Source organism: Letharia columbiana (genome assembly GCF_014066305.1).
Source record: "Letharia columbiana isolate WasteWater2 chromosome Unknown Sc0000008_s0, whole genome shotgun sequence".
NCBI classification, from domain to species: Eukaryota; Fungi; Ascomycota; class Lecanoromycetes; order Lecanorales; family Parmeliaceae; genus Letharia; species Letharia columbiana.
The window spans coordinates 21,824-49,122 of record NW_023501044.1 but is presented as its reverse complement, the minus strand read 5'-3'; the positions used below and the strand labels follow the sequence as shown (position 1 = coordinate 49,122).

Below are 27,299 nucleotides of genomic sequence, written 5' to 3'. Positions count from 1 at the left end.
ATGATCCTCCGAGAGGCAAGATAATTGCCCCCTCGATCATGTCGGCAGCGTGCCTGTCGATTCTTGGGTCTACCGTTGGAGGTACAGCGTCTGGATATTAAACGGCGAGGACGGTGACATTGGGAAATCATGTTGTGCTACCCTTTCTGGCCTATCTCAATCAGCGACATTTGCATGCCCGGTCCTGGTAATGGAGCATACATGGCTTAATATGGGTCCACCAATATCGCATACCGAGACATGCGGTCACTGAGAACACGGAGGAAGATTGCTGAGCGCATGAGCTTGGTGACGCGAGGTGCCTTCAGCTGTATAAGTAGCATTTGGTCACCATGATTGATGTGACGCCCTGCAAAAAGACAGCGTAGTATATTACTCAGCACTTTAGCACCACCAGGCACCATAAAGTAAGGTATTGTATGGTAGTTTTAGGCACTTCTGGCACCGAGGCATCTTTTGCCGGACCAGTGCCAAGAACTCGCCTTTTCCGGCTCCATGAGAAAACACCGCTCGAATGGGAGCTGGTGGATTTTCCCTATACTTGAAGCGGAGCAAGCAGCAGAAAGCCAATTCACCCGCGCCGCTTCCTCTGTCCCCTACTGCTATCTGTGATTCTTGGATGCCTGTAACCCTCCAAAGTCGCTGTGGTGCGGTACAATGCCCTAGCTTCAAGCACGCAGATTGCTTCGCAGGAAGTATGGCATCCTGTCTGCTGGTCACAGAAATGGTGCTACGCGGGCTCCATTCATGAATATGACCACCGGAGCTCTCAGAACCAGCCCAAAGTCCTTTGAAGAATTCCGGGAAGCGCTTCGCCGCGGCAGCGCACTTTCTAGATATCCTTTTTTCTTGTACTTTCTTTGTCAGTATAGTCACTACTCTTCATTTCTATTGCTATTCATTATCCTTCCTTGTGCTCCTAAACATTCATCTAGTATGATAAAGCCGCCTGTTTTACGATGAATGAAAAACAAGAAATCTCGATAAAGAGCACCGATAAACAATCAGAGATAGACGAACCCGTTCAGCTCATGTATCAATGCCATTTCTTTCTTGTTTAGCTATGATTGGAAACACACGATTCGAGATAAGGAGCCATAATCAAACACAAGAGTCACGACAGACTCTGTCAATCTGTGCATAAATATCATACATACCCTTACTGTTCCAGTGCCAACAATTACATCGCATCCAAAAAATCGTGGTTCAGTTCTCAGCATTCACCCTCATAGCGATCGATTCGCTTCCCTTTTCCTCTCTGATCGGCCCTTTACATCAAGATGCGCAGCCGCTCACTTGTCAGCAGTGCCCTGGTAGTACGTTTGCTGTTCACAATCCCACTCATTACTCGAGGCTCTTTCGCAACAAACACCACCACCGTTCAAGACAGCGACACATTCTTGGGCATTGCCTACAGTGCTGGGATCTCCGTGGAATCCCTCGAAGCCGCAAACCCCGGTGTGATCGCCACTGATCTGTTCGTCGGTCAAATACTCACCGTTCCCGTCAATGGACAACCCGCTACTGATACGCCCGCGTCTAATGCAGCATCATCGATAGCGACAGCTCCGACTTTGACAACATTGGCCACTTCTGCTAGCTCTCCAGTGAGTTCCAACCCTTTGCTAAGCGGCTCACTGTCGGCGACCCTATCAGTATCCCCAAGCGCTTCGTCCACAGCGGCTTCTTCTTCAACTCCCACAGGTGCCTCATCCACGACGACCTCACCGACTTCCACGAATGTCTCATCCACAGTGCCATCCACTTCGTCCTCGGTGGCTTCATCCACGACTTCCACAACAAGTTCGCCCTCATCGACTCCTCCAGCAACTTCCACAAGTTCCCCTCCACCCCCATCGTCTGCCCCACCAACGAGTACAACAGCATCGAGCACTCCTAACAGTCCGCCCGCCCCTGTTAGCTGCAGGCCGAGTCCCACAGGCAGTTACCATGACGCTACTCAGGTCCAACAAAAAACCGACGGCTTTTGCAGCGCCAACAAGAATGTGCTACTGACGGTGATCCAGAGCGATAACGGAATTTTGGACGGAAGCAGCCAAGGAAACAATCACAACCAGGGTTCAACACTTGACGAAAGTGGATATAACATGACAGTCACTGCGACACCCGGTTGCTCCATTGACAATGCTACCGTCATGTACCCTCTACCTACAACGCCCGATTTCAATTGCACTACGCTCCTTTACAATGCTTGGGAGACATGTAAGTACTTGGCTGCTACGACCCCGTCCAAACTTGAACACTGATAGGTTTCCAGGTTACTCTAATGACGGTATGGGAGGGAGTATCACTGCTGGGTGCTTGACATACAATTTCGATCCTGACCCATGAATGCGCCTCTGCTGGGTGCTCGGGACTGGTCCGAGTATGCATTTGGTACTCGATATTTTGTAGTTTGGTTTGTCTGTTGCTCGCTATCATTTGTCTTATTTCTCAGTCCACTCTTCGCTACTCTTGACGTGATTGAAGTTCGCTCGAATTCTGCCATGACGTTTTTGGGTACAGAGGTGCTGACAGAAAAAAGGCACCATTGCTGAAGGCTTCTTGGGGTGGTGAAGGGGTATGAGAAAAGAAAGGGTGCTCATTCGCCGATGAATGGGTCAGGATATGAGGCTGTTCATGAGGTGACGAAGGAGGTTGGAGGAACAGAAAGTGCGGCAGTGACAATCACTTTTAATGGCATTTCGAGGTGGGTGAATGCTTCCTAGCGGTTCCTCCTCTTTCTTTTGCCATTTTGTCTCACCTTTCTTCTGCAGTCGCGCAGATTTGCAAGCAGCAGCATCACTACGAATTAGAAGTGGATGAGGGGCTCTCATTCCGCTACCATTGGAATCCTTTGTCCTCTTCGTACTCGGCAGGCAAGGGTCGCTGAGTACTGTCAGGCTGTCAGCGTGGGTGGCGGTGCCCCGTATTTCAGAAGGACACCGGCATCGCACTATTGGATTACTGGCTGACTTTGCCGTCCGACCAGTGTCGAAGCACGTCGCAAAAGCTGGGACAAGTCAGAACATGAAGCCGAGGTCGCCCCTTTTGATTATTTCCATTCTCCCGGTCCTTTGCACGTCTTCTGACTCGGCTATATTTTCCGGAGGCGTTTCATGCCTTTGAATTAGCCAAAAGCACGGCTAAAGTCTCCATGTCTGTAGCCGCATCGAGCACGCGACTTTTTTTTCGGTTCGGCCAATTAAAGCAACCATCAGACATGGGTTCAGATGTCGGATCTTACCACGTGGAAGGTGTAATCCTTCGGCGACCAATCGCCGATTTGTTCGAGACTTGGGCCTCTCTACGATCTACTCTAGGTACTTTATACACTGTCGGTTCTCATCGGCCAATGACTGCAGGAGGTTGAAGAGTAAAGGTTTGGCGTCAAGGAGAGGCTGGGACGCTTCCTCACTTCATTGCCATCTTCAATTTGACTTTCCATATAGGGTTAAGGTGTTAATCCGGGGAAACCAAAGGCCCAGACCTGCAGCGACTCTGCTTCAACAGCTAAGGAAACTAAGGTAATGTAGGTTCCTGCCCGACGCTTACCGAGCGCCAAGACTGCCAAGATCACCAAACCACGCAGATCGCGGAGATGGCCGAAACGGGCGCTAAAATTCGGGGTTCAAGGGACCAAGCTCGAAACCAGGAAATCACATCGCTCTCCGAAGGAGCCCAAACTCATCTTTCTCTTTTCTGTCGGCACATTTCCTATTACGTATGAGCAGGAAGAAGTGAATCCAAAAGGGCAGGTGTGCAATTTACTGTTCTGACAACGCCCCTCAGCATTGCAGAATCTTAGACGAGACGGTCCAGATGAAGAGACGGAGCTAGAAAACCGTCATGCGTGCGTCTGGATCTTCTTGAAAAGTAGCAAATCAAGCTCCAAAGGCTTGCGAGCAGCTGCGGCGCGCTTATTATTTCCACCACTCACAAGGCCGGAGTCAATGTTATCTCCTTGAGCTAGGGACCCAGAAAAAGCGGGGAAAATGGGCTAGGCGCGGGGGTTCGACTTTTACAAGTTCGGCTTTTTGCTGACTCGACCATTCACTTTTTCCAATTACTTCCTGCACCTAGACCAGCTGACATCCAATCACAGCTGAATACCGTACGAGCTAGAGAACGGGGCGTGAAATGTAAATTAAATACCACCCACACTTCCCCCCCCCAACAACCTCTGCCAGGATCCATCTGTGCTCCGTGTATCACGTGTATCACGTGTATCGAGGGTGTCCAGCAGTGATACAGTCGGCGATACTAAAGTACCTTAGCGATACGAGTGGATCATCCAATTGATCATCATGGTTGCACCACATGATCAACCGGCGGCAGTCATCACGGACTTCACCTTGACGAGGTTAGCTCGCTCGCTTTGGCTTTTGCTTCTCTGCGGCCTGCCAACGGAATAATTCCTAAGGTACTGTATTACTTACTCCCTGAGTCCCTTAGCAGTATGCGGGGTGCGGGAGGCGTTTGATAAATAAGTACCTTAGTGTCTTGTCCACCACACACATATAATAAGAACCCTCAGCCCCCCCTGCGTCGACCTTCTCGCTCTTTCCTGTACCTCACCTCTCTTAACTTTTACCGCTCCAAGGTACTTCCAACTAATATCACCGCCATCATGCCTGGAGGAGGAGTAGCACCCGTTGTCATTACCGGCACGGCGGACACGTCGCGCCTCGAGGCCCCCATCACTATGAGGGCCTACTTGATCTGTGCCTTCGCGGCCTTTGGTGGTATCTTCTTCGGCTACGACACCGGCTGGATGGGTGGTGTTCTGGCCATGAAGTACTTCATCCGTCAATACACCGGCCTGCCTTACCCCGACCCAAATGATGCCGCTGCTGTCAAGGCTTTCCATTTGCCCGCAAGCGATCAGTCTTTGACCACCTCGATTCTATCCTGCGGCACCTTTTTCGGCGCTCTCATCGCCGGGGACATTGCCGACTTCGTTGGACGTCGAACCACCATCATTTCGGGCTGTTTCATTTTCAGCGTGGGTTGCATTCTCGAGACTGCTTCCACCGGCCTCGGTGTCATGTGCGCTGGCCGTGTTATTTGCGGACTTGGTGTCGGCTTCATCTCGGCCATTGTCATCCTGTACATGTCCGTAAGTAAAACCCCAACCAGCTCCCACCGTATCACACATATCCTGACAAACTTTCTAGGAAATCGCACCAAAAGCTGTCCGTGGTGCGGTTGTGGCAGGATACCAATTCTGTATTACAATCGGTATCCTCCTAGCCAATTGTGTTGTCTACGCAACTCAAGACCGCGACGATACCGGCTCTTACCGAATCCCAATCGCTGTCCAATTCCTCTGGGCTATCATCCTGGCCATTGGTCTCTTCATCCTGCCAGAGTCTCCTAGATACTTTGTCAAGAAGGGCAAGCTCGAGTCTGCCGCGCTGGCTCTGTCCAAAGTCCGTGGACAGCCAATCGATTCCGACTTTATCCAGGATGAGCTGGCTGAGATCATTGCCAACCACGAATACGAGTTGCAGATCATCCCACAAACCACATGGCTAGGCAGCTGGACCAACTGCTTTTCCGGAAATATCACAAACGGCAACAGCAACGTCCGTCGTACGGTAGTTGGTGAGTCGCCATGGCCTTCTCTTGATAAGCGCAACGACTGACACCCACGTGCTAGGCATTCTCATGCAAATGATGCAGCAATTGACCGGTATCAACTTCATCTTCTACTTCGGAACCGTCTTCTTCACCTCCCTCGGCACGATCAAGAACCCCTTCCTCATCTCCCTCATCACGACCCTCGTCAACGTCTGCTCGACTCCCGTCTCCTTTTGGACAGTCGAACGCTTCGGTCGCCGCAAGATCCTCATCATCGGAGGCACGGGGATGATCATCATGCAATTCATCGTTGGTATCATTGGTGTTACCGCCGGCAAGAGCTCGAGACATGACAGTGCTGCTGTCTCGGCCATGATTGCCTTCATCTGCTTCAACATCTCCTTCTTCGCTGCGAGCTGGGGCCCGTGTGCGTGGGTGGTCGTTGGCGAGATCTTCCCTCTTCCGATTCGATCTCGCGGTGTCGGTATCTCTACTTCATCCAATTGGTTCTGGAATTGCGTAAGTTCGAGCCTTTATCTACGAATAGGTGATCTTGTTGATACTGACCATGACAGATCATTGCCGTCATCACTCCTTACTTGGTCGGTACCAACAAAGGTGACGCGAACCTCGGCGCCAAGGTCTTCTTCCTCTGGGGCTCCCTTTGCTGCCTCTCCACCGCCTTTGCATACTTCCTGGTTGTAAGTTATCATCTTCTCCCCATGAGCATGCCGCACAAGCTGACACGTCACTCCTCAGCCCGAAACCAAAGGTCTCTCCCTCGAACAGGTCGACAAGATGATGGAAGAGACGAACGCCCGGCACTCCGCCGCCTGGAAGCCCCACTCCACCTTCGCCGAGGAGATGGGTCTCACGCACAAGGGTCTCGCTCTGGACGTGGCACCGGAGGATGTCCACACTGCCGTTATTGAAAAAGCGGCCGGTTGAGAATCGATTTCACATGTTTGTCTTGTCTTGGAGAGGGGGAAACCGATGGGAGGTACTAGTACGCGTCTGTAAATAGTCGAGTGGTATACCCTAGTTGCCGTCACGATTACTGCTCTACACATCTTTTTCGTTCCTCCTCCATCCCATGATGCCATCTTCAACAATACCGACCCAACGACGCTTCCATGAACGCTACCCCGAGTCGCCAGCATGTGTCCTGAAACCAGACATGAAACCCGTCCGTCCCTGCTCCATGCACCCCCCCCCCACCCCCCAGTCATTTCTCTCTCCGGCACCCACCAACCAGCCCAGGTACATCCCTTACAGGTCGCAAGTCCGTCCACCCACGGAAATCCTCAATCCCCGTCGCCAAAAATCCTGCCACATACCCAAATTTTTTTCGCCAGCCTCGGTCTCGGATACCGCCGCCGGTTCCCCGGGATGTTTCAGGGGGGTTGTTCGTGCTTTTTTTTGTTTTTATGGATGTTTGTTTGTTTGTATTGTATCACATCCCATCCCATCCCATCCCTTTCTCAACCGAGACCATGACGGGGTTTGACACGGGTGGGTTCGGCGACTAGAGCCGAGGCGAGTGGGGCGGTAGGTGCGTACGCGCGTATATATGTGTGTATGTTGTTGGAATTGGGTCAATTTGCGGCGCGGGGGTTGGATGGTGGATGTGGTGCTTTGTTTGTATGTATATGTATATGCGTCCGCGCTTTGCGTTTGAGACTTTGATGTTTAGGTGGCTGTTTTTATAATGAAAGAAAGGGGGGGGGGGGGGATGGTGCTGGCGTTGTTGAGGCGGTCTTGTTGCGGCATCGGAGGGGGTATGTGTGTGTGTTTCGGATGGGGGGCTTGGTTTGGGTTGGTGTGGTTGTGGCTTCGTTGGGTATGCGGTCGCTGACACCCTAACTGTATATATATATGTGGGGTCATGGCCGCTTGTATGCCTCTTTGTCTTCTTTCTCTGTGGGGTAGGATTCGGGGTGGGGTTTTGGCGTGTCGTGAAGGCCTGGTGGGCGTCTCGGGTTTCGATTGGTGTTGGTTTTCCGTCTGGAGTCTTCGTCGTTGTTGTTGGTGGTGTTTGGTGGCTGCGTTTTGTTGCTGCGTGCATAGCTCTTTTGGTGGCTTGACGCTTCCGTCGGTATCTCCATCCCTTTGCTTCGAGAAGAAGGCGTTTTTGATAACGTGGATTCTTGGCTGGGTGTCGATCACATCTGTGGGGCTGGGTTTTAGATTCTCTGAAGGAAAGGGACGGATGCTATATTCATACTGGGCACATACGGAAGGCGAAAGCGATGCCGGCCGCCTGTTCTGTTCGAGAGAGGGGGAGACTAGGCCTTGCCGGCGAAAGAATCAGTTATCGATATGAATCAGCACATCATGCTCGCTCGGCGACCGTCTTGCACGTTGAGCTTCTGATGAACATACATCTCCAGATGCACCACGATGAGAGGAAACCCGCGTAGCAAGCAGCCACGGGTGACCAGGCGTCGACTTGCATTGATCATGTTCCAAATGGGTAGAGTCTCCGAACACGTGTGTACGATAAACCCACTGCAAGTTCCAGCAACGTGCAGTCATCGTGTTACTTCTGCGGCTGCAGCTTCTTACCGATTCCCTTACTCCTGGCCAATCAACATGATCGATTCACACGGGTAGGCGATGTACTATACACTTAATCTCATTCCTTCACGTTCCGTCAATGTCCTTGATCATTTTCGGATTCTTAGCTCCTTGGTTTCCACAACTATCTGGCTCGAGGCCCAGAAGCATTCCACAATTCTATCATAGCAACGGTCCAACGCGTCCTCCTCACCGGCGCAAACGGCTTCCTCGGAACCCACATCCTCTCTCAACTCCTCGCCTCCAACTTCTCAGTCCGCGCTATAGTCTGCTCCCAGAGCAAAGCCAATCAGGTGTGCTCCGACCATCCCGCAGCCAGCCGGCAAGATCTTAATTCGGCATCGTGCCCGACATCACCGCTCCCGGTGCGTTCGATGCTGTTGTCAAGGCTGACCTCCCTATTGACTTGGTCATTGATACCGCTTCCCCCTTTTTCTATGAAACGGTTTCGGACAACTTGAAAGATTTCCTCCATCCCGGCTAAGCAAGGCACAGAGGAGATCTAGACAGCAGTTAAGGCGCATGCGCGGAGTGTGACGAGGGTAGTTGTCGCGAGTAGTTGTGCTGCTGTGTTTGGTTTTGCCGCTGGCGATAATGACAGGAGACATACTGCGCATGATTGGAATCCCTCGACACGGGAGGAAGCTGTCATGTAAAAGGTATTAATTTAAAAGAGTTTATATACGATCTTAAATTAATTAATTAATAATTTTTCATTATTAATAAAAAAAAATATATTTTTAAAAAATACCTTATAATAATCAAAACAACCTAAGACATCCCTTTATTTATTTTATCTTTTATTATAAAACATACTTTTATCGGTGCTTGAAGCGAAGCATATGGCATCAGCATCATGGCATCAGCACATGGCAATGAAGAATCAGCGAGAAGTGTAAAAGGAATACGAGACCATGGTCAGAGGAGACAAGAACCACTGACATGACAAAGATAAGGGATGGACGCATAACGCTAGTGGATACGAATCACCTGGAACGATCTAGAGGCTGGGGGAAAGAAAGACACTATACTACCAATAGGAGCCGCTAGCACAGTCTACAGAAATAGCAGATGACCGGATCACCAAGCAGAGGAGTAATTGCGGTCAGGGGAAGAAGGAATGTAAAGATAGCCTCATTTGTTTTGCCAGTTTGAAGACACACACACATACATTCGGTCTAGCTGTATAAGGATTCAATAATACTTCTTAGACATCATAAAATACATATCAGTGATAGTCTATAAACACGGACAAGTTGATAAGGGCGTGGGGTATTCTATAGGACGAGCAAGAATATTGCTGAGAGAGCCGGTCAGTCTTTTCGAGATCGCATCGTCTGATCACTGTATGCTTTGGGCCCTAACGACAGCGTTTCCCAGCATGGAACTACGGGGAATGAGAGACACCTGCTTTCGATCTGGTCAGTTTGTGTCCGTCAATGATCTATGGACCTCCGGCCCATCACATCCCCAGCCTTGCAGATTTGAACGAATCCAACGCGTGCATTTAGAATTTCTTTGTCAGTTCGTCCCGAACCGTAGAGCTGCCGCCGAATGGCCTTTACCTGTACGTAGACGTGAGGGTAAGCGGTTCCTTCTACATCATCATCATCATCATCATCATCATCATCATTCACCTACCGGATTGAAAAACTCCTAAGCTCGAAAAATCCCAACCCAAATCAAACCAGACCACAGGACATCGCCACAGCCCACCTCCGCGCCGCGACCGTCCCAGAAGCCTCAAACAGGCGCTTCATCGTCTCCCAAGGTCAGATCGGCAGCCAGCAGATCTCGGATCTCCTCCGCCATAGCCTACCAGCGCTGGCCAGCCGCACCCCGGAGGGCACCCCCAGCACGAGCTCTTTGCCCGCAAACGCGTACGGCGCGGACAGCTCGCCCGCGGAGCAGGTCCTCGGGGTCGAATCACTGAGCGCGGCGGACACGTTTGTGGATTTTGGGGAAAGGGTTGTTGGCGGTTGGGGTACGGCGGTCTGGAGGGCTGGAGGCGGTGGTGATTGTGTTTGCGATTGGCTTGTGTGGGATGAGTGGTGCTGGATCTGAGCGTCTGCTATTCAGCCCAAGGTATCTTGAACCACATTGGTACCAACTTGCAGGTATTCGTACAACCTGCATCACAAGCTCCAGGTTCAAAAAAGGAAGCCCAGACATCAGCGCTGGCATTGCCTTCAAAAACAACAACGTCAAAAGCGGCAGGATAAACCAAGCTCTTACCACTAGAGACTCGGAACTACCTGAATCCGTAGGAGAAGGGGGAACTATGCTTGTTGGCATTGATGTGACACATCAGGCTCCTGGCAGTATGGACGGCGTCCCAAGTATCGCTAGTGTTGTGGCAAGTATCGATTGGAAGTCTTGTCGATTACCTGGGAGTCTGTGCTGTCAAGAAAACAAAGAGGAGATTGTCAAAGATCATCGTGAGATGATGAAAGAGCGCTTGAACGTCTGTATGAGCAAGAACGCAAATGGGTGAGCACAGAGAAATAATCGTCTACCGCAATGGTAGGTGATGTAAAAGACAAGATCAAGATATATTGCTGATACAAGACTCATACATCAAGGGTATCTGAAGGGAAGTCTGATGATGTCTTAAACACAGAGCTCAAGAGGGTACAGAACGCATACAAAAATCTCAACAATCCTTAAGACATGCCCAAGATCGCTATCATCATTGTGGGTAAGCATCATCATACCCGGTTCCATCCCGCAACAAAAGGCAAAGCCGACACCGTGAGCGACTGGAACCCTCCGAACAGTACGGTCGTCGACAGAGGAATCACAATGGAGCGTCGTTGGGATTTCGAAACACAAGCACATGCGGCTTTGGAAGGCACCGTCAGTGACAGATCAATACCCGCTTTCTATGACCAAGTCGAGCGATTGACTCACTGGTTGTGCCGTCTCTATTGCCGAGCCACCAAGGCCGCTTCGATCTGTCCTCCCGCTTACCATGCGGATCGCATCTGCGCCCGCGGGCGATGCTTTCTCAATGAATGCCTCGACAGAGAATGGCCCAAGGATCAAAAGTTCCAGATCAAAATGGCGCTTTGGACGCAAGGAGTCCACGAAGAGTAGGGGTTAACCACCACATGCGGTCCTCTACCGCTTTATGACGCGGCGCGCCGACAGCATGTAGGTTGGAAGACTCGATGTTCTACATCTCGGTCGGATATTGCGGTGTGTTTTGCTCAAATCGCAGAGTCGACGGTCAGTGGCTCGCTGAGATTCATCAGCATGGGTCGTATCCTAGACGATGAGCCAACAAATTCGACGAGGTAATTTTGGCTTGAACAGCGGGCATGAAAGAATGACGTGGAAAAGGGCCGAAGCCGGGCTACATCACGGGGCGGGGATTGAGTACCGACGGCAACCTACCTGCCTTGGGGTCTCGTCAATGCGCAGCTGATATGGGTAGTAAGAAGCCCACTTGCAATCCAGCGGGCAGATGCTGCATTAGCTCGTGGATTGATGCACCAACCGATTACAGTCAAACGATAGAATTGACCAAATTTCTGAATCGATAAAAGCCTCTGATGTTGCACCTTTTTTAAACTCCCTCCTTCCATCTGGGCCTCTTTCCATTGTCATTTCCTATGTAGTAGCTAGTCGCAAGGCGGGAGAATAGCGTAGACGGTGCTTTGCGTGCAATTCTTTACGAGTATCACGACTCAATCTCTTCGACTATGCTTCGGCGTCTATGATCCCAGCAACGTTGACGGAAGGTCTCCGTGACAGTACGGGCCGCTTTGGCGATGATGATGATGGCTGCGGCTTCCCGCAACTCCACCGTCGCTGCCACCCGTTTGGGAAATACGTCCGTTCTATCGTTAGCGCTGGCCATTCTTTCGACCTTTAATACTCGCCTGGTTGGCTGGGGGTTCGAAATTCGCTACGGCCGTTCTTGAGTGTCATAGCTTGACAGCTTGGGTTCGTCCCGGGAATCCGGGAAGGACGGCGCTATCGTATGCGAATACCCGTGAGTTTGGTGGGCGGTAATGACTACCTACTATGGTACGTTCAACGCCAAGCATCGATCAGAATGGATTTTCATTGCCTGAGTTGCCCTCGGCACTCGCTGTTTCCACCATGCATGTGTTGAGTCCCCCTAGCCCCACTGCGGTCGGGCTTCGCTTGGCGTCTGCTCTTTCCGTTATAATATTTCGATGAGAAGTGGATAGATGACCACACAACAAACGAATTCATCGTACTTACGACCATGGAAACCAACAATTCAGGACGTGACCAGGTCGTCCGCGTGACCGTGGCGTGTGGTATTCTCGCGACCCTGGCGGTATGCCTCCGCTTTGTGGCACGATTGAGGAGTAAAGCTACCTTCGGCGCCGACGACTGGTGGATGGCCGCAAGTTTGATCCCATCGTACTGCATGCTGGCAGTGGGCTCGATCAGTCCGTCCTATGCTCCAGCGTTTCCATTCCATGCTGACGAATACAGTGATTACGAGTGGTAAAGGTGGCCAGCATGCTGACACGTTGACTGAGAGCCAGATGGCAACGTTCTTGAAGGTAGGAAGACGAACCTCGAAACGTTTCCTTGGGGAAGTCCCTGACTCGTTTGTACATTTTAGACACTCGACGCATCTTTAATAACCTACACTCTCACCATCACCATGGTCAAGATCTCCATCCTACTCCTCTACCGCCGCATCTTCACCACCCCCAGCTTCAAAAGAGCAACCACGGTAGTCGGCATCGCGTGCATTTCTTGGCTCATTGCAGCGCTTTTCTGCCTCGCTTTTCAATGTCACACTGATGCCGAGAGGTACAATGCGGATAGTATTTTCTCAAACCAATGCATCGATCTGAAGGCTTACTGGGCTGCTACCACCGGCTCGAACATGGCTCTCGATCTTGTTATATTGTGCATGCCGCTTTATATGGTGTGGAACCTCAAACTTGCGACTCATCAGAAGATATGGCTTTCTGGCACCTTCGCCTTGGGCACATTGTGAGTGGAATGACTTGGTTGATTCGCAAAATTGCTGTGGCTGACGAAGCGTGGCAGGGTTTGTGTCGCCGGATTAATGCGCATCATTACGATTAAACTGGTCAAAGGGGGGGATCTTACCTGTACGGAATGTCAGAATTCAGAGCTTTAGTATCCTGACGTGGGTACAGATACCGTAGTCACATGCTACATGTGGTCTCAAGTCGAGCCCACCATGGCCATCGTCTGTGCCTGCCTCACCACTTTGCCCCCCCTCTTCGCCGGACTTCACAACTTCCTCCCTTCTCTCAGCTGGACTAGCAGACGTACTGCATCATCTTCTTCCGCCAAGAACAACGGACGCCGCTCCGACCTGGGGATTGACCCCGAAAGCGACCAGAAAATTGAGAAGAGGCCGATGAGATGGCCGTCGGAACGTCGTAAGAGTGACATGGAACTATCTGGATTTGAGCAGCTGGCCAATGCCGGAATGCAGGGGGGGATTAGCTTCTTGGAGATAGCCGAGAGCGAGAGGACGGAGCACAGTTTGCAGGAGGATGGGGCATCTACCACGGCCAGGGCGAAGAGTGAGGAGTCTTTTGTTTGAAGTTGCGGAGAGGCTTCAAGCAAATACTTTGAAGGAACAATTTGCAACGAAAAGCAAAGTCATAGACAGGATATATGGTTTGTGAATAAATGCAGCATAAAAAAAGTCAAACTATCGACGGCTCTGTTTGCACTGTGGTACGCACATAGCTAGCTCTTAGCTCCTAGGGTAGTAATATTCTCATATCTCCGGACGAAGCAACTGCAAGTAGACCCCACGAGTGCGAGCTAAAAACTTCGCATAAACACACAAATCAGTGAGTTGCCCCTTAGCGCGCAACATGTGTATGAGAGAGCGTGATATGCTGATTTGGACTAACACAAATCGTATGTGGAAACAGTGAACAGGCACACAGGCACAATCAAATGACATTATCTGCGGTCGGGCCCTCTCAACGCCGGCGTTAGTAAATCTGAACCGGCACATCCTGTCAAGATGAAGGTTCCCAGCTCCTCTCAAGCAGACATGGGACCAACCACTTGACAATTATGGCTTTGAAAGAGATACATCGATTGAATAACCAAATGCTGGTAAAGGACCGAGTATAAATAGAGCTTGTTGTTTGACTTTTCCAGTCTGGACTCTCATATGCGACCCACTAACCCACAGTCCCACTGTGACGATTATTGGCCAGGGTCTTCAATCCAGTGTTAGGCAAGAAAGACCCTTCTTCGAAAATAATTAGTCAACTCTGGATCCGCAGGTATGGAATCCGTGATCCAGCCCCAAAGGTAGTTTGCATATATGTCAACAGCCCACCCGGGTACATTGCGCGATTTTTCCGTTTCCTCCGCCTGAAGATAGCAACGCTCTAAGTATAGTCTCACGTTTCTCTGGAAAGGCTCGGTTTCTTCCGCTCCCTCTCGGAGCCAGAACAATTTCGATCCGACGGCGGCAGCAAGTGAGATTCTGATATCCTCCAGCTTGATGTTCTTGTGTCGGAAGACCATAGACATCGCCTCATGGTATGTCGAGGTCAGAAAGCTGTGTTTTTCGTCAATGAAGAAACGTTCCTTATCGCCGGTAACGAGATTGAGCGATTGCGATAGTTCCTCGCCAGTTCTTCCCTCGGACCGAAACGTCTTGTCCGGTATCAACTCGAGTTCACGTTGCAGGACCCTAATCGTGAATTCTCTCGTCTTATAAAAAGGATCCAAAATCAATTTGACAGCGACCACCATATGCTCTGGAAGGACGGGCAACAAACCCCAAGGCTGAATGGCGGTTATTGCATGCGTAGCATTTAACAGCTCCCTCGCTATGTTTGCAGACTTGGGTCCCGATTTTCCAGCGGACCATTGCGCTACCGAAGTAAGTCCACTCGAAGATATCAGATTTTCCATTACCAGAACATCATCGGCCTCAAAAACGTCATTCCTTTGCGCGTAATCCGCAACCGCCAGCTCTCCGGTACCTACAAAGCGCTCAAAGGAGTACTGAATCGTTTTGAGTTGCTGTGGCAACGCATATCCACTCCAGACCTCCGTCGAAGACTTATGGAACTGCATGTCCGGCACGGTGTTCCATTCACGGGGAATTACCCATCCCCTTCCGTGACGACCCTCGATAGGAATCATACCAAACGCAAGGTCAAGGCTGTGAGCAACGGGAACGTCACGCATACCCGTCGTAACGCTCCTGATGGCGTCACGGAATCCATGATGAGAGTCGAAATTCGCAATCTGCGAGAACGGTCCGTAGTCGGCGACGCGCATCTGGCCATAGAAAGACGTCGAATGTCGTGAGCTCTGCGGCGCGAAGTCTCCAGGACGGAAACCGCAGAGGATGATCAGTGCTGCAAACTCTGGCGCCGAGAAGCCGTAGGAAATGCTCCCATTTTCAACTAACGCATCTCCGAGTCCCGACCTTAAAGGGCGGATCCAGAGGTTACGACCCGAAATGACACGTTTCCGCGTTGGAGCTAGCTGTGGTCTCAACCCACCATATGCGTCTAGATCAGCAGCCTTTATATCCATCCGACCAAAGAGATTACTCCAGGAACTTTTCCCACATACTCCATGATCGTCTTGCGATGTGGCAATGGTCTTCTCTTGCAAGTAGAAATGCTGTAGCCAGCCAGAAAACGTAGGAATTACGCCTTCTTGGATCCCATTGCTGGGCAACTGGTCCATCAGAATGCAACTGGCCCACGCGCCAGCGGCCCTTTCTTTCCATCGTCGGTTCTCCGCAGTCACATACAGCAGCAAGCTACGAAGCTGGGTCAATACAGCAAGCAGGCCGACACCGGTGAAAATAGTTCCCAGCCAAGTCCCCGCCAGTGACGCAACATTGGCCGATTTGTCAAAGTCAAGTGGAGCCATGTGCTTGAAGATTCTGAGACTAGAAAGAACGATGCGAGAACAAAGGCGATGATGGACGGAATGAATCTTCTTAATTAAATAAGAAACTCAATGGGTGCATTACCAGTGACACTGGAAAGATCTTGTCAGCTGGCACTGGGAAAGAGAGTAGATGTACAAGGTGATGGAACCTCTCTTGAATCTCATATTGCTCGCCCTTGATTCTAATAAAGTGGGGTGTGAGATGCCAAAATGCCAACGCATGCCCATGGCGGAGGCGGAGCAAGCACACCACTTGGGGGCCGGCGACTACCTTTCCAATCATAGTTCTCGTTATACTAAGACAGTAAGCAGGTCTAGACAGGATCAATACCGCCCCACACCACCTTCATGGCAAGGCTGTAGGAACCATGACAAGGCTGTAGGAACCATGGCAAGGCTGTAGGAACCATGGCAAGGCTGTAGGAGTCATGGACCGAGGCGGACGACGTTGGCCGCGAAAGTCCTGAACTCCTGGGCTGGAGAAACCCGGATAGAGCAGCGGAAGGAGGAAAACATGCCCAAAATGACACGAAGGCATAAAAAGAAGATGTCGCACGTAAGAATAGAAGCCGAAGGACCCATGCAGTGGACCACCAGATCTCTTGTTATAATTAAACAGGGGGATTCACTAAGGACCCCGCGCCTTAGTATTCTGCTAGGATTCATGTGCGTGCGCCCGTGTGGCACGATTAGAATTCCGTCCCTTCATCAAATAGGGCTGTCTCGCGGAAGCATCAAGATGTGAATAGAGAAAGAGAGAGCGAGGGGAGGTCAATATGATGATAAACTCATGCCTCGTAGGATATGTGGTCTACTCATGGTAGCATCATGACTGTATTCGTATAATCCAGAAGTGAGTTCTTTGATAAAGTAATTCGGCTAAGTGGAAGGATTTACTGGCGTCCTCGCTCTATCAAAGAACTCACTTCTGGATTATACGTGTATGAATGTTGGTATTGCGCAGTCTGGCCGACCTCCGGGGTTAGCAGCGGGCGTAACCGCCGCCCCACTGGCCCGAAACAGGGGCGATCATCCTGCGTGGGGATTGCGATTACGACGACTTTCCATCTTTGCTTCAACTTCTATGCCACCCCCTATCCTTCGCCCTCAACCATGAATCGCCAAGCGAAAAGTCATCAAAATCTTTTTACGGCGTCAGTGTGATTGAGCCCCCTTGATACTATGATTGAAGGAAGCAAGGCTCATGTTTCACTTTTATCAGCATCGAGCATGCAGGATCACCGATTTCAGGCAAGAGAGACCGTCCTCGCCGAGCAAGTCCCTGGCTCCCTGCATCCAGGGGATTCGATTGCGTAAATACAATCAAATACGATAGTTTTTCACCGGCCATGGCAGAAGCTCGGCGTCTATTTCCTTGCATCGATCAAGGGGTTTGTGAAACGCTGAAACACAGAAAGAATTTATTGGTGCTGGGTGAGCCTTGCGTTAGTTAGATGAAGCCCCTCCCATCTTATAGCCCCGCTCCACTCACTCCCAACTGCCATCCACTCGGTAACTCCTGAGTCTTCCTCTTGTGTTTTTTTCTCTCCACTTCTCTATCGACCCTTTACTTTCTTTTCTTCGTTGTTAAAAGCAGATTTCGTTCTTTCATCTGCTTGGACAGACAGTCACTCATTCATTCACTTCTGCCCTTTGCGAGCTTGGTTCTTGCCACAATCATTCTTTCAAAAGTACATACTTTGTAAGGCTACAGACCACTTTTACACCTTCAAAACTTGCATTTTATCGGCTGCTTCGGTTGTCTTAGGAAGCAAAACATACACAAACTCGCGATCCCAACTTCACCCACTTGACAAGTACCCTGAACGACGTCAAAATGCATACCTCAGTCCTCATTTCAACCTTCCTCGGCGCTGGCGCCCTTGCTTTCCCTCAACACAAGCATGCACACCTCCACGAGAAGAAAGACGTCGTCTTGTACTCCCAGTGGCAAGAAGGTCCTCACACTCTCGTCCAAGAGTTCATCAACGAGAACAAGGTGGTTGGGACCGCACCTCCTCTTGCTCCAACCTCCGCCGCCGCCGTTCAGGTCAAGGCAGATTACGCCTTTCCTCAGGGAGGTCATTACTCTTGGGCAGGCGAGGCAGGGAAGCTGCATGAGCGCCCTTCATTCCCTATGACAAGTGCGGCCGCTGCTCCCGAAGCTCCTTCCCCAGTCATCACATCGCCCGTCGTCTCCTCTACTCCACCCGCCCCCGTAGTCATACAGGCCAGCCCAGTCGACTCACCCCCCGCCTCCTCTTCCTCCTCCGCCCCCAAATCCTCAGGCAGCGATACCACCACCGGCACCACCAGCGGCGCCTGCAACCCCACCGACGGGGACGCATGGTACTCACCTCCCTGCACTGGATCCTCCGGCGCCTCAGCCCTCGACAAAATGAGCAATTTGCGTAAGACATGGAACGACACCCTCACTGACTACGCATGGAGTCCCGGCCTCGCCCAAAACGCCCACGACACGGCCTGGCTCAGCACCACCTGGACCTCGGGCGTTGACTCGAACGGCAACCCAACCGAGACCCCCAACGGCGAAGGCCGAGGCTGGGTCATGGGCCATCACTTGTTCAACGGCAGCGACGGACAGTGTATCGCCGAAGGCGACAACACGGAATCGGTCGGGGACCTCACGCCCATCGAAGCCATGTTTTTGATGTGGATCTGTGAGAGGCCGAACGCAGCCATCCAGGACATGTGCACTGCGATCAACAGCACCGGCGGTGACGCTGACTGCTGGTGTGATTTGTTAACCGATCCGAGTTGTCCCTGTGGCCATGCGATGATCATCATAGACCCGGGTACGAATAGCCTCGGGTGCTACTTCATGGATGCGGTGGCGGCGGCGGACAAGGCGGATAACGCAGTGAATGACATTGAAAAGGCGAAGGAGTTGGGCTCGCCGGGGAATGGCGCCCCGGGGATGTTGACTTGTGATTTCTCTACGTGAGACGATGGTTCCGTCGTCTGGCCTCTCTGCCTGTGCCTATTTACATGCTCCAACTCTTAACCAGAACATTTCTAACGTTGCATGTGGGAACCGAGCACGAGGTCTACCCAGCCGAGAGAAGCAGCTTGGTGTGCATGCATGGTGGTTCCCGTACTCTCTTCACACTTTCGCTTCTTCCTTTCACATAGCTCGCCGTCAAGCCGTTGTTCTCGAGTACATCATTCGGGTGCGCCGATAGATAGATGTATGTATGGATGGATGGACGTATGTACTAGTACATATACGATATATACGATTCACCCCCTCTTACGCGGTGAAAACAAGATATGCTCTGCTCACCCCCTACCTACCTCCCTACCCACCTCAACCAACGAGATAACCGCGACACGAGGCTGCTGTGCCGCCTCCTTCTCCATCACCTACCCCGAACGCGAACACAAATCTCATATACCGAAGCCTTCTCCTTTCCCGGATAAGAGTGAACCTGTAGGCCTTCTGTGCAACCCGTAGACGGGCTCCGCAACGCATACGATACGTGTTATGTAAGGTAGTCAGTCACTCAGACCTCCGTGTCGGAAAACATGTCACTCTTGACGATTCGACATGACCGGGTAATCCTGACCACCACTGTATCGGATGTTGGTATTTCTGGAGTTGTAAGGACGAGATGTTCCGTTCGGCTTGTAACTCGTTGTTGGATATGCCGTTGACGACTGTAGGTCCAAATGGGAACATCTCGATGGCGTGACTGTTATCGGTCCAGTGGCCCGTGTCGAATCTTACGTACGGTCGGGAGTTTTTGTGATCAGTTTCGTTGGTCGGGACTGAGCGGTGAGCTTGTTTGAGAAAGGGGTTTGAGTGCTGTCGGTGTTGGGATTTTGGAGGAAGGTTGTGGAGCGCAGATGAGGTGGGAAGATGTTCGGCTGGGATGAGGATGTGCAGGGTCGACTGGCGGAGGTGTTGGGGTTCAGGATTTGATTTGAGATATGCGGAGCGCGTCTCGTAGTCACCAGGGTATTCCGGATCAGAGCAGATGGGTTAGGTAGTATTGCAAAAGCTCAGGTCTATTGATTTCCTGTGCCAAGACTGGGACATGGTGTTTGTCCTTTGCTCTATCTGCTTTAGGCACACCAACGCCTTTTTGCACACCCTACTGTTTCCATTCACGCTTCATTACCCCCATCCTCAGACCTCTCCTCCCGCAATCTCACCTTCAATACCTCCCCGCAGCCCCATTGGCATACACCGCGCCCGTCTTCTTTGCCCACGGCCCGTGCGTCCCCGACGCGAACCCCGTGCTCGCCCCATACCCATACCCGGAGGACGCCGTGTGACTCGGCGCCGAACAATTGCTCCCGAGGACGAACCAGTTGGCCGCGAGCAGCGGGGAGTGGAAATCCACCGCCACCCTGCTCACGTTGAACGCGACGCGGAAGGTGTCGTTGTAGGGGAAATTGGACGGGATGATGAAGCCGGGCGGTTGCGTGTAGAGGAGGGCGAGGTAGGCGTGGCCGACGGACGAAGGGGCGACGTAGGGGACTTGGGCGCTGGTGTTTGCGCTGCCGATGCCGGCGGAGGAGAAGGTGACGTCTTGTTGGAACCAGACCAGGTCGGCGGGGATTGGGGAGCTCAGGTTCGCGGTCGTATCGACTATGATCGCGATGTAGGTTTCGTTGAGGCCGAGGGTGCTGCTGAGGGTGGGGGTGGTTGAGGGGACTGGGTTTGAGGGTTAGTAGGGAAGTGGAAGTGGACACGGGAATGGGAATGGGAGGGGGGTACTGACCTTTGTAGGGGAGAGTCTCGCCGGCTTCTACGGAGACGCTGCCGTATGATAGGCCTAATGTCTGGTTGGTGACGGCTAAAGTATAGCTGGGGGGTGTTTGGGTCAGGACGCTGCCGATGAGACACACCGCTGCGGCGATTAAGGAAAGCATTGTAGTTGCGGTTTTGAATTAAAGTGAGTGGGTTTTCGAAGGTAGGCAAGGAAACGGCGTGCACCCAAAGTGCAGCAATGTGTGTCAAAGTGTTAAGAACACAGGAACGCGAAGATGCGCATTGCTATTTAATGCTGGTGTTATACGTGCAGCAACGCTCACCGAAGGACGGTTTGATTTCATGTCTAATGATGATTACGCAGGTACGAACTGCAACGTGAATTTCGTGCTCCCTAAAAGGGAATATCGCGTTAGACCCGTGGGATAATTCTCGATGACCGAATTCCTCGTTGCGCGGATTTTGAAGCTATCCGCATTCGGTCATGCAGGTTTCGGTGATCTCGTCGATCCCTAAAATAGGCCAAGGATCAAGGGATATTGGCACTACCACATCGTAATGACTGAAGCAAGTCCGCTTGCTCATGTAGATAGTATAAAGGCTTTCCTTTGGCATGGTCATTGAACGAACAGACAATGCGGTCAATCGGTTCAAGCAAATTGGTTCCATCCGCCGCGGCGCGAGGAATAGTCAAGAAGCAATCTCCCTACCTTCCGCAGCCACAGCAGAAGTCTCAGACGTATGCGTTGTATCCAGACATTCGACGGGTTCTATCGGTGGCAGAATCGCGGAGCCACTTTGAGCCTACCGAGATAGATGGCACTGGGGCAATGGCATTGTTCGTGATAATCATCATCGATTTATGGTTACCGATTCGACGTGAGATTAGCGAGACCGCATGTCAGCGCTTAAATGCGCCGCTAGATTGGTGTGAGCGCGCTGCAATGGAACTCAATCAATCTGGCGTAAGAATCATGGAGTGACCGAAACATGCATTGGTCAACGCTCGCGGCCACATCTGGCCTCGCGTTTTCAACTTGAGATTCTAATTCCCTATTCGATCTTAAGTGCTAGTCAATTAGTAGGTATGAAAATCTCATAGATATAGTTTATCTAGATATGACAGGTCCTTCGTTGCTGTTGCTGGGATGACTGGAGATGATAAAGAGAAAGAGATGCTGGCAGAGAGGCACAAAGAAAAATTTCCGGGCAATTCTCGGTTAATTTGTTCTGGGGAACGAGCTAACTCAATTTCCATTCACGTCGGGTCAATTCTACGGCATAACCTGTAGCAAGCACAACCCTGTATGCAACCACTGGGAAGTATTGTTGCCTAGATGAGGTACGAGGTATGCAGGCCTTGCCCAAGATTGGATTGCGGGCTATCCTCGTAGATCGGGTAATAATGATGATGGAAATCCGGAACCGCCAGAGCCGAACGCGACGACGGAGGATTTCACGAGCTGCAGGCGATTGTACATGCGAGCAAATTTTCACATTTTGGAGGTTAGAAGTCTTTTGTCTTTACAAAAGCGGACTCTTGTCGCCCTCTCTACTAGATACCTAAAAAATGACCCTACCGAACAGGTCAAAGAAACAAAGGAGCAGAGATTCTGACCTACAGCGAAGAATTTCTTAACACTTTTCAATTCTCGAAAGCAGCAGTTGGGCCCGTTAACTGCCTAATTACATTAACACGTAGCAACTCTAGCATGTATATCTTCAACCTTTTTCAACTCTCAAAGCAGCGTTCGAGTCGGTTATTCTGCGAAAGTGCTTTGATACATAGCAACTTTAACTTGCACCGAAGAGATTCTTAAATATTTTTTAACTATGAAAGGAGTAGTCAGAGCCGTTTTCTGCATAAGATCTATAACACATAGCAAATTAAACCTGCATCGAAGAATATCTTTAACACTTTTTAATTATTCAAGTAGTGGTTGGACCTGGACTGTCTTGGAAATGCATCGAAGAAAACCTCCAACACTTATTGAGTCCTTAGACCCCTTTTTCTGCAAGATTTCCTGAAAGCACAGCAACTTTGGCATGTATCATGGAGAATTATTTATGCCATTGTATGCTAACGTGGCCCCAGCAACAGTTCGCAAATCTAGAATCCGCTTTCCCACAGTGGAATTGATTTTAACATCTCTAGCAAATCCTTGACATTTCCTTAAATATGAGTCCGTACGACCGAGAGGCGGTTCTAGCTTCATTACGGAGCCAGAAAATCGCCATAGCCGACCTGAAGGCGAAGCTCAGTGGTTGGCCTCGCAGGATCAGTCCCAACCTTGACACGCTACGCCAGGATGTGGAAGCTTGGCTTGAAAGGTACGGTGCGATACCTGTCTATAGAGAAGTCATCATAACCGGCTGACAGGACTGATACGGATTGATAGCACGAAGGGCCACAGCAAATCTCATACTATAGTCCCTAAAATCTGCAGACTTTGCACTGTTTGGCGCAGTATGGTGGCCGCAGGCAAGTATGGAACGTTTGAGAATTTTCACTTACCTTGCAACTTGGGTACGTCCTCTGACAATCGTTGCTGCAGATGACGATACTGATAGAAAGACCATTTCTCGATATTCTTCTGGGACGACAGTAAGCACTGCCAAATGAAAGTGGCGTGACACGCAGTATTAATGAGAATTCATGATAGAGATTGATTCGGACAATGGATGCTTGGGGAATGATTTCGAGCGCTCACAGGATAATCGCGCCGAGACCCTCCGCTACGCTCGAGATTGCATGGGGATTTCCTGCGACAGACCCTGCGAGATACCTTCTCCAATCACAGGGAGTTTGAAAATCGTCGGAGAGGCAATACGCGATGCATACAACATCGGTACAAAGATCCTTCCGCCGCTTCTGGCATCGAGTACTGATTTTTTGTGGATAGAACAGCGCGAGAGAGTTTCATCTGGGATGGGGATCTTTATCGAGACGACGGAGCGGGAGCAAATTTTGCGCTTGAGCTCAACAAAACCATCAGTCGTGGAATACTGGGAATGTCGTCTCGGTACCAGCGCGGTGCGCGTGTGTCTGGCTGTCAATGAGTACGTCAAGCTTCAATCTCCGGATAGCTGACAAGAAGATCTGCGAAATTTGCGAATGTAGCAGCTGAATTGGTTCCAGATATGCGTGGGGCGGCATGCAGCTTCCGCGCTCCATCATGGAGAGTCCGAACATGAGATTGCTTTGGAGCCGTACCAACATGATCAACTCATCGTAGGGACATCAATGCCATCGCTCTCAAGCCTAATGTTGACTGGTACTAACGACGACGATTGTCCATCAGCGTCAACGACTTACCGTCGCTGAAGAAAGAGATTGTAAGCTCATCCTGTACCTTAGCCTCTATTGTTCAGAGTTCTGTGGCCTTGCTAAGACACGACCATGCTCTACCCAGGCACATGGCGGTATCGAGAGCCTTGTTCCCCTGCCCTTCCCACAAGACCGACAATTCTTCCAGCTGCCGTCAACCGAGTAACTGATATGTTATTCGAAAGTGTGCAGGAATTCGAAGAAGCTGCGCAACACCTTTCAAGCAGCAACGATGCGTCTAGTGGGGATGTCAACTCAGACATTTTCAAATTCGTGAATGGGTGCAGGTTCTGTTGTATTGGAATTCTGGCTTGGAGCTAAGACCACGGTTCGAATGAGGAACATACTGCGCTAGATTGCTTGTAATCGTCAGCGCTTGTGCTGACTCTACACCTGTCAACAGTCTCGTGATTTTGCGCTATGGTATCAAGTGCGAAGACATGAGTCGTGGGGTCTGTGTTCAGGTGTGATCAAAGAGAGGCGGATCTGACGAGGAGTATGATGGTTCTAGCCTCGCATAAGGATCTTGTCGGCAATCTACGCTTGTTGTATCCTTGATGCAGCGTTACGGGCTGACAATGTCGATATCGCTGCTTTGCTATTAGGGTCTATAAGGGTAGGAAATAGCAACGTACAAATCAATATCTAGCGTACAAACGCCAGAACAGACATTGCAAATGATGAAACAGCCATTCTACTCCACAGGGAGTGGTCTTTCAAACGCGCGGAATTACCTTCAGAGTCTTGCACACCGCTACTCGTACCATTGACAGCCCCCATTGAATGACTACCTTGTCTTGGCGATGGAAAATTGGTAGTAAAGGGTCCAAACAATCCTCCCGACCCAAATTCTCCCATTGTTATACCAACTAAGTCTGCAGTCTGCCAATTTGAGCCCGCGCTGACGCTTTTGAGCGGAATTCTTTTCGAGCCAACCACTAACTGAGCAGCTGTGCTCAGAGATACGAGCGTCCCATCGATAGTGAGGTCTCAGCACATGGCAGAACGGTGCGTTCGAACAGTAAGGGACTTTAGGTCGAAGAGAAGCTGACGACCACAGGAGGGGATAACCACCTCGCCATCGTGATGAGATCCAACCGTTGTCCCGATTCTGTCTGCCCGTAAGCACCTGATCCTTCGCCTACGGTTGCCAGCAGGGGTTGAATCCGCCATCGCTGCGGTGCTTTTGTGGAAGATACGGATGCGACGCAGGCAGCACGTGTTTTGGGACCGCACTCAACTCCGGGGGTTGCGGTCGGGTCGCCTGGTGGGTTCCTTGGTGGTAGAAGTACAGTTCTCGTGGTGTTGATCGGCTTTGTGAGGTTACAAGATGATTGATCTGGTGTGTGAACAGGGCATGATAGGGTGTTGTGCAAGTTTTCGACAATCGATCAACGGAATCGATGAGTTGATGACTGTTCCTGGAAGAAACAGATGTGATCGTATTCAGGTATGTGGAGGGAGGATACACTGGGAACGCAACGGGACTTGGTGCGTCTTCTCTGTCTCTCGGTCTTCGGGAGTGGGTATGTGGGCGTTATTGTTGACTGATTTTCCAGGCACCACCAACGGTAATGTAGAAATGGACTTGCATTTCCATTTCCATGTGTAGTGATCGAGAGACGACAGGATTCGTGGATTTAAATAGGCTGCCAGATATGAAGAGAGAAAGCCGGGAAGTTGGCAAGGACATGGAACTAGTTCCTTGGGAAAACATACGAGCGCTATCTTTCGTAGTGTTAGAATATCAGCAACGAGCTTTAAGCAAGAGTGTTTTTGGTTTCACGTGGCTGTGTTGCTCTCCGGTCGGGTTCTGCCGGCGCAAATTGCATTGCCCTAGAACCAGCAGTACGACACGGAGAATGCATATAAGACAGCCGGATAAAATTGAAAGCTGGCCCGGAATTGAGTTGAATCGAAAAGGTTCGTACAAAGCAGCAACCGTACCAGCAATTCTGAAGCAGCGAAAAAGCTTTATTTACATTTCCGCCTCTTTCACTTCGCTGTCCTCATCTTGAATTTTTTTGAGAAAGATCGCTGGACCCAAGAGTGTTCCACTTAGAGGGTTTCAGCTCTCTTCTCCAAAGCTGTCGCATTCAACATGGTGCCCTCCTTCCATTTCCCTAACGATGGCTCGACTGGTCCAGATATCCCGACTTGAAAGACGCCCGCGGCTATCCGTACGAGTCCCCCTCTATACCCGTGTTCTGCATTCACACATTCCTGCCGAACGCTCTCCGCAGAATATGCAATTTCACTTCTAGAGAAAGTGTCACGGTGTATTGGCAGCCCCTGCCTGGGCACAAGCCACAGGCCACAGCTTCCATATTCCCATATTCGTTGCCTATCCCACACCAGTAGCTCGCGGTCAGATCCTTCGATGAACATGTTGTGGACGGCCTGATAGCAGTCCGCTGGGTGAGTGATCCGGCTGGCTTCTTTTGTGGGGTCCCGGCCCGGGTGTTCGGGTATACATACTGGGCGCCAGGTCGCGTTGATCGTGAGATTGTTTGTTGAAATGACTATTGATAAGGTTGGAGGTGAGAAGGTCGGTGGGTTTGCATCCTTTGACGTTCCAACAGTTGGAATGCGTTCTGTAGGGATGGCAAATGTAGTGACTAGTAGAGAAAAGGCGAAGCAGATGATCAAAGCGCGAGATAGCATTGAGGGCTCAAATGCAGTATAAGCAGTAGATCTTCAAACATGCGAAGGCTCGAAAGCAGAGAAAGAGAGAGAGAAGCACAAATGTTGCCACATATGGCATGCATGGTGCTCGTGAAATAGATGTGCGCCAATACTGCTGTCGCCAGAAATCACGCAACGTAATTAGAATCTATTCTCTCGAGAATGAGCCAACGCTGCTCTAGGCTTGAGATACGACCTATTTATTAGACAGTGTGAGCAGTGGAGGCAGTCGCCAATCGAATATGCGAACTCAATCGCTGCCTCATCGCATTCGTCAGGACTGACGAGGCAGCAGATTGCATAATACTCTCTACTTGATTTGCGCGCTCCCAGATACTGCCAGGTACTGGGGTTCTCGCATTCCGTGCTTTCATTGTCGTTGCTTAATATCATTGCAGAACATCTACCTAGGCGCTGTGGCTGGGATTGGTCCGGCTAAGTTGCCTCGAAGGATTTCCACATTTTGCGCAGGAA

General features: G+C 50.8%; 8 protein-coding genes across 8 annotated transcripts; 6 read left to right on the top strand and 2 right to left on the bottom strand.

Moving 5' to 3' along the window:
- Positions 1 to 495: 495 nt before the first annotated feature.
- Positions 496 to 2,352, top strand: HO173_003367 (uncharacterized protein; the record flags this gene model as incomplete). Its single annotated transcript, XM_037305294.1, has 3 exons — positions 496 to 608; positions 1,307 to 2,223; positions 2,279 to 2,352. The coding sequence occupies 3 exons, from the start codon at positions 496 to 498 to the stop codon at positions 2,350 to 2,352; spliced, it is 1,104 nt and encodes a 367-aa protein (XP_037167702.1).
- A 2,278-nt stretch (positions 2,353 to 4,630) lies between these two features.
- On the top strand, positions 4,631 to 6,531 carry HO173_003366 (uncharacterized protein; the record flags this gene model as incomplete). Its single annotated transcript, XM_037305293.1, has 5 exons — positions 4,631 to 5,119; positions 5,178 to 5,607; positions 5,663 to 6,102; positions 6,159 to 6,284; positions 6,343 to 6,531. 5 exons carry the CDS (start codon positions 4,631 to 4,633, stop codon positions 6,529 to 6,531), a joined length of 1,674 nt encoding a protein of 557 aa, XP_037167701.1.
- A 3,673-nt stretch (positions 6,532 to 10,204) lies between these two features.
- HO173_003365 (uncharacterized protein) lies at positions 10,205 to 10,654 on the top strand (the record flags this gene model as incomplete). Its single annotated transcript, XM_037305292.1, has 1 exon — positions 10,205 to 10,654. One exon carries the CDS (start codon positions 10,205 to 10,207, stop codon positions 10,652 to 10,654), a length of 450 nt encoding a protein of 149 aa, XP_037167700.1.
- Positions 10,655 to 10,830: 176 nt separating this feature from the next.
- On the top strand, positions 10,831 to 11,256 carry HO173_003364 (uncharacterized protein; the record flags this gene model as incomplete). Its single annotated transcript, XM_037305291.1, has 1 exon — positions 10,831 to 11,256. The coding sequence occupies one exon, from the start codon at positions 10,831 to 10,833 to the stop codon at positions 11,254 to 11,256; it is 426 nt and encodes a 141-aa protein (XP_037167699.1).
- A 1,141-nt stretch (positions 11,257 to 12,397) lies between these two features.
- HO173_003363 (uncharacterized protein) lies at positions 12,398 to 13,732 on the top strand (the record flags this gene model as incomplete). Its single annotated transcript, XM_037305290.1, has 5 exons — positions 12,398 to 12,587; positions 12,634 to 12,704; positions 12,767 to 13,146; positions 13,204 to 13,268; positions 13,317 to 13,732. 5 exons carry the CDS (start codon positions 12,398 to 12,400, stop codon positions 13,730 to 13,732), a joined length of 1,122 nt encoding a protein of 373 aa, XP_037167698.1.
- A 650-nt stretch (positions 13,733 to 14,382) lies between these two features.
- HO173_003362 (uncharacterized protein) lies at positions 14,383 to 16,053 on the bottom strand (the record flags this gene model as incomplete). The annotated part of the gene is made up of 1 exon (XM_037305289.1): positions 14,383 to 16,053. The coding sequence occupies one exon, from the start codon at positions 16,051 to 16,053 to the stop codon at positions 14,383 to 14,385; it is 1,671 nt and encodes a 556-aa protein (XP_037167697.1).
- Positions 16,054 to 17,911: 1,858 nt separating this feature from the next.
- On the top strand, positions 17,912 to 19,039 carry HO173_003361 (uncharacterized protein; the record flags this gene model as incomplete). Its single annotated transcript, XM_037305288.1, has 1 exon — positions 17,912 to 19,039. The coding sequence occupies one exon, from the start codon at positions 17,912 to 17,914 to the stop codon at positions 19,037 to 19,039; it is 1,128 nt and encodes a 375-aa protein (XP_037167696.1).
- A 1,213-nt stretch (positions 19,040 to 20,252) lies between these two features.
- Positions 20,253 to 20,973, bottom strand: HO173_003360 (uncharacterized protein; the record flags this gene model as incomplete). Its single annotated transcript, XM_037305287.1, has 2 exons — positions 20,253 to 20,755; positions 20,823 to 20,973. 2 exons carry the CDS (start codon positions 20,971 to 20,973, stop codon positions 20,253 to 20,255), a joined length of 654 nt encoding a protein of 217 aa, XP_037167695.1.
- Between the last annotated feature and the right edge of the window lie 6,326 nt (positions 20,974 to 27,299).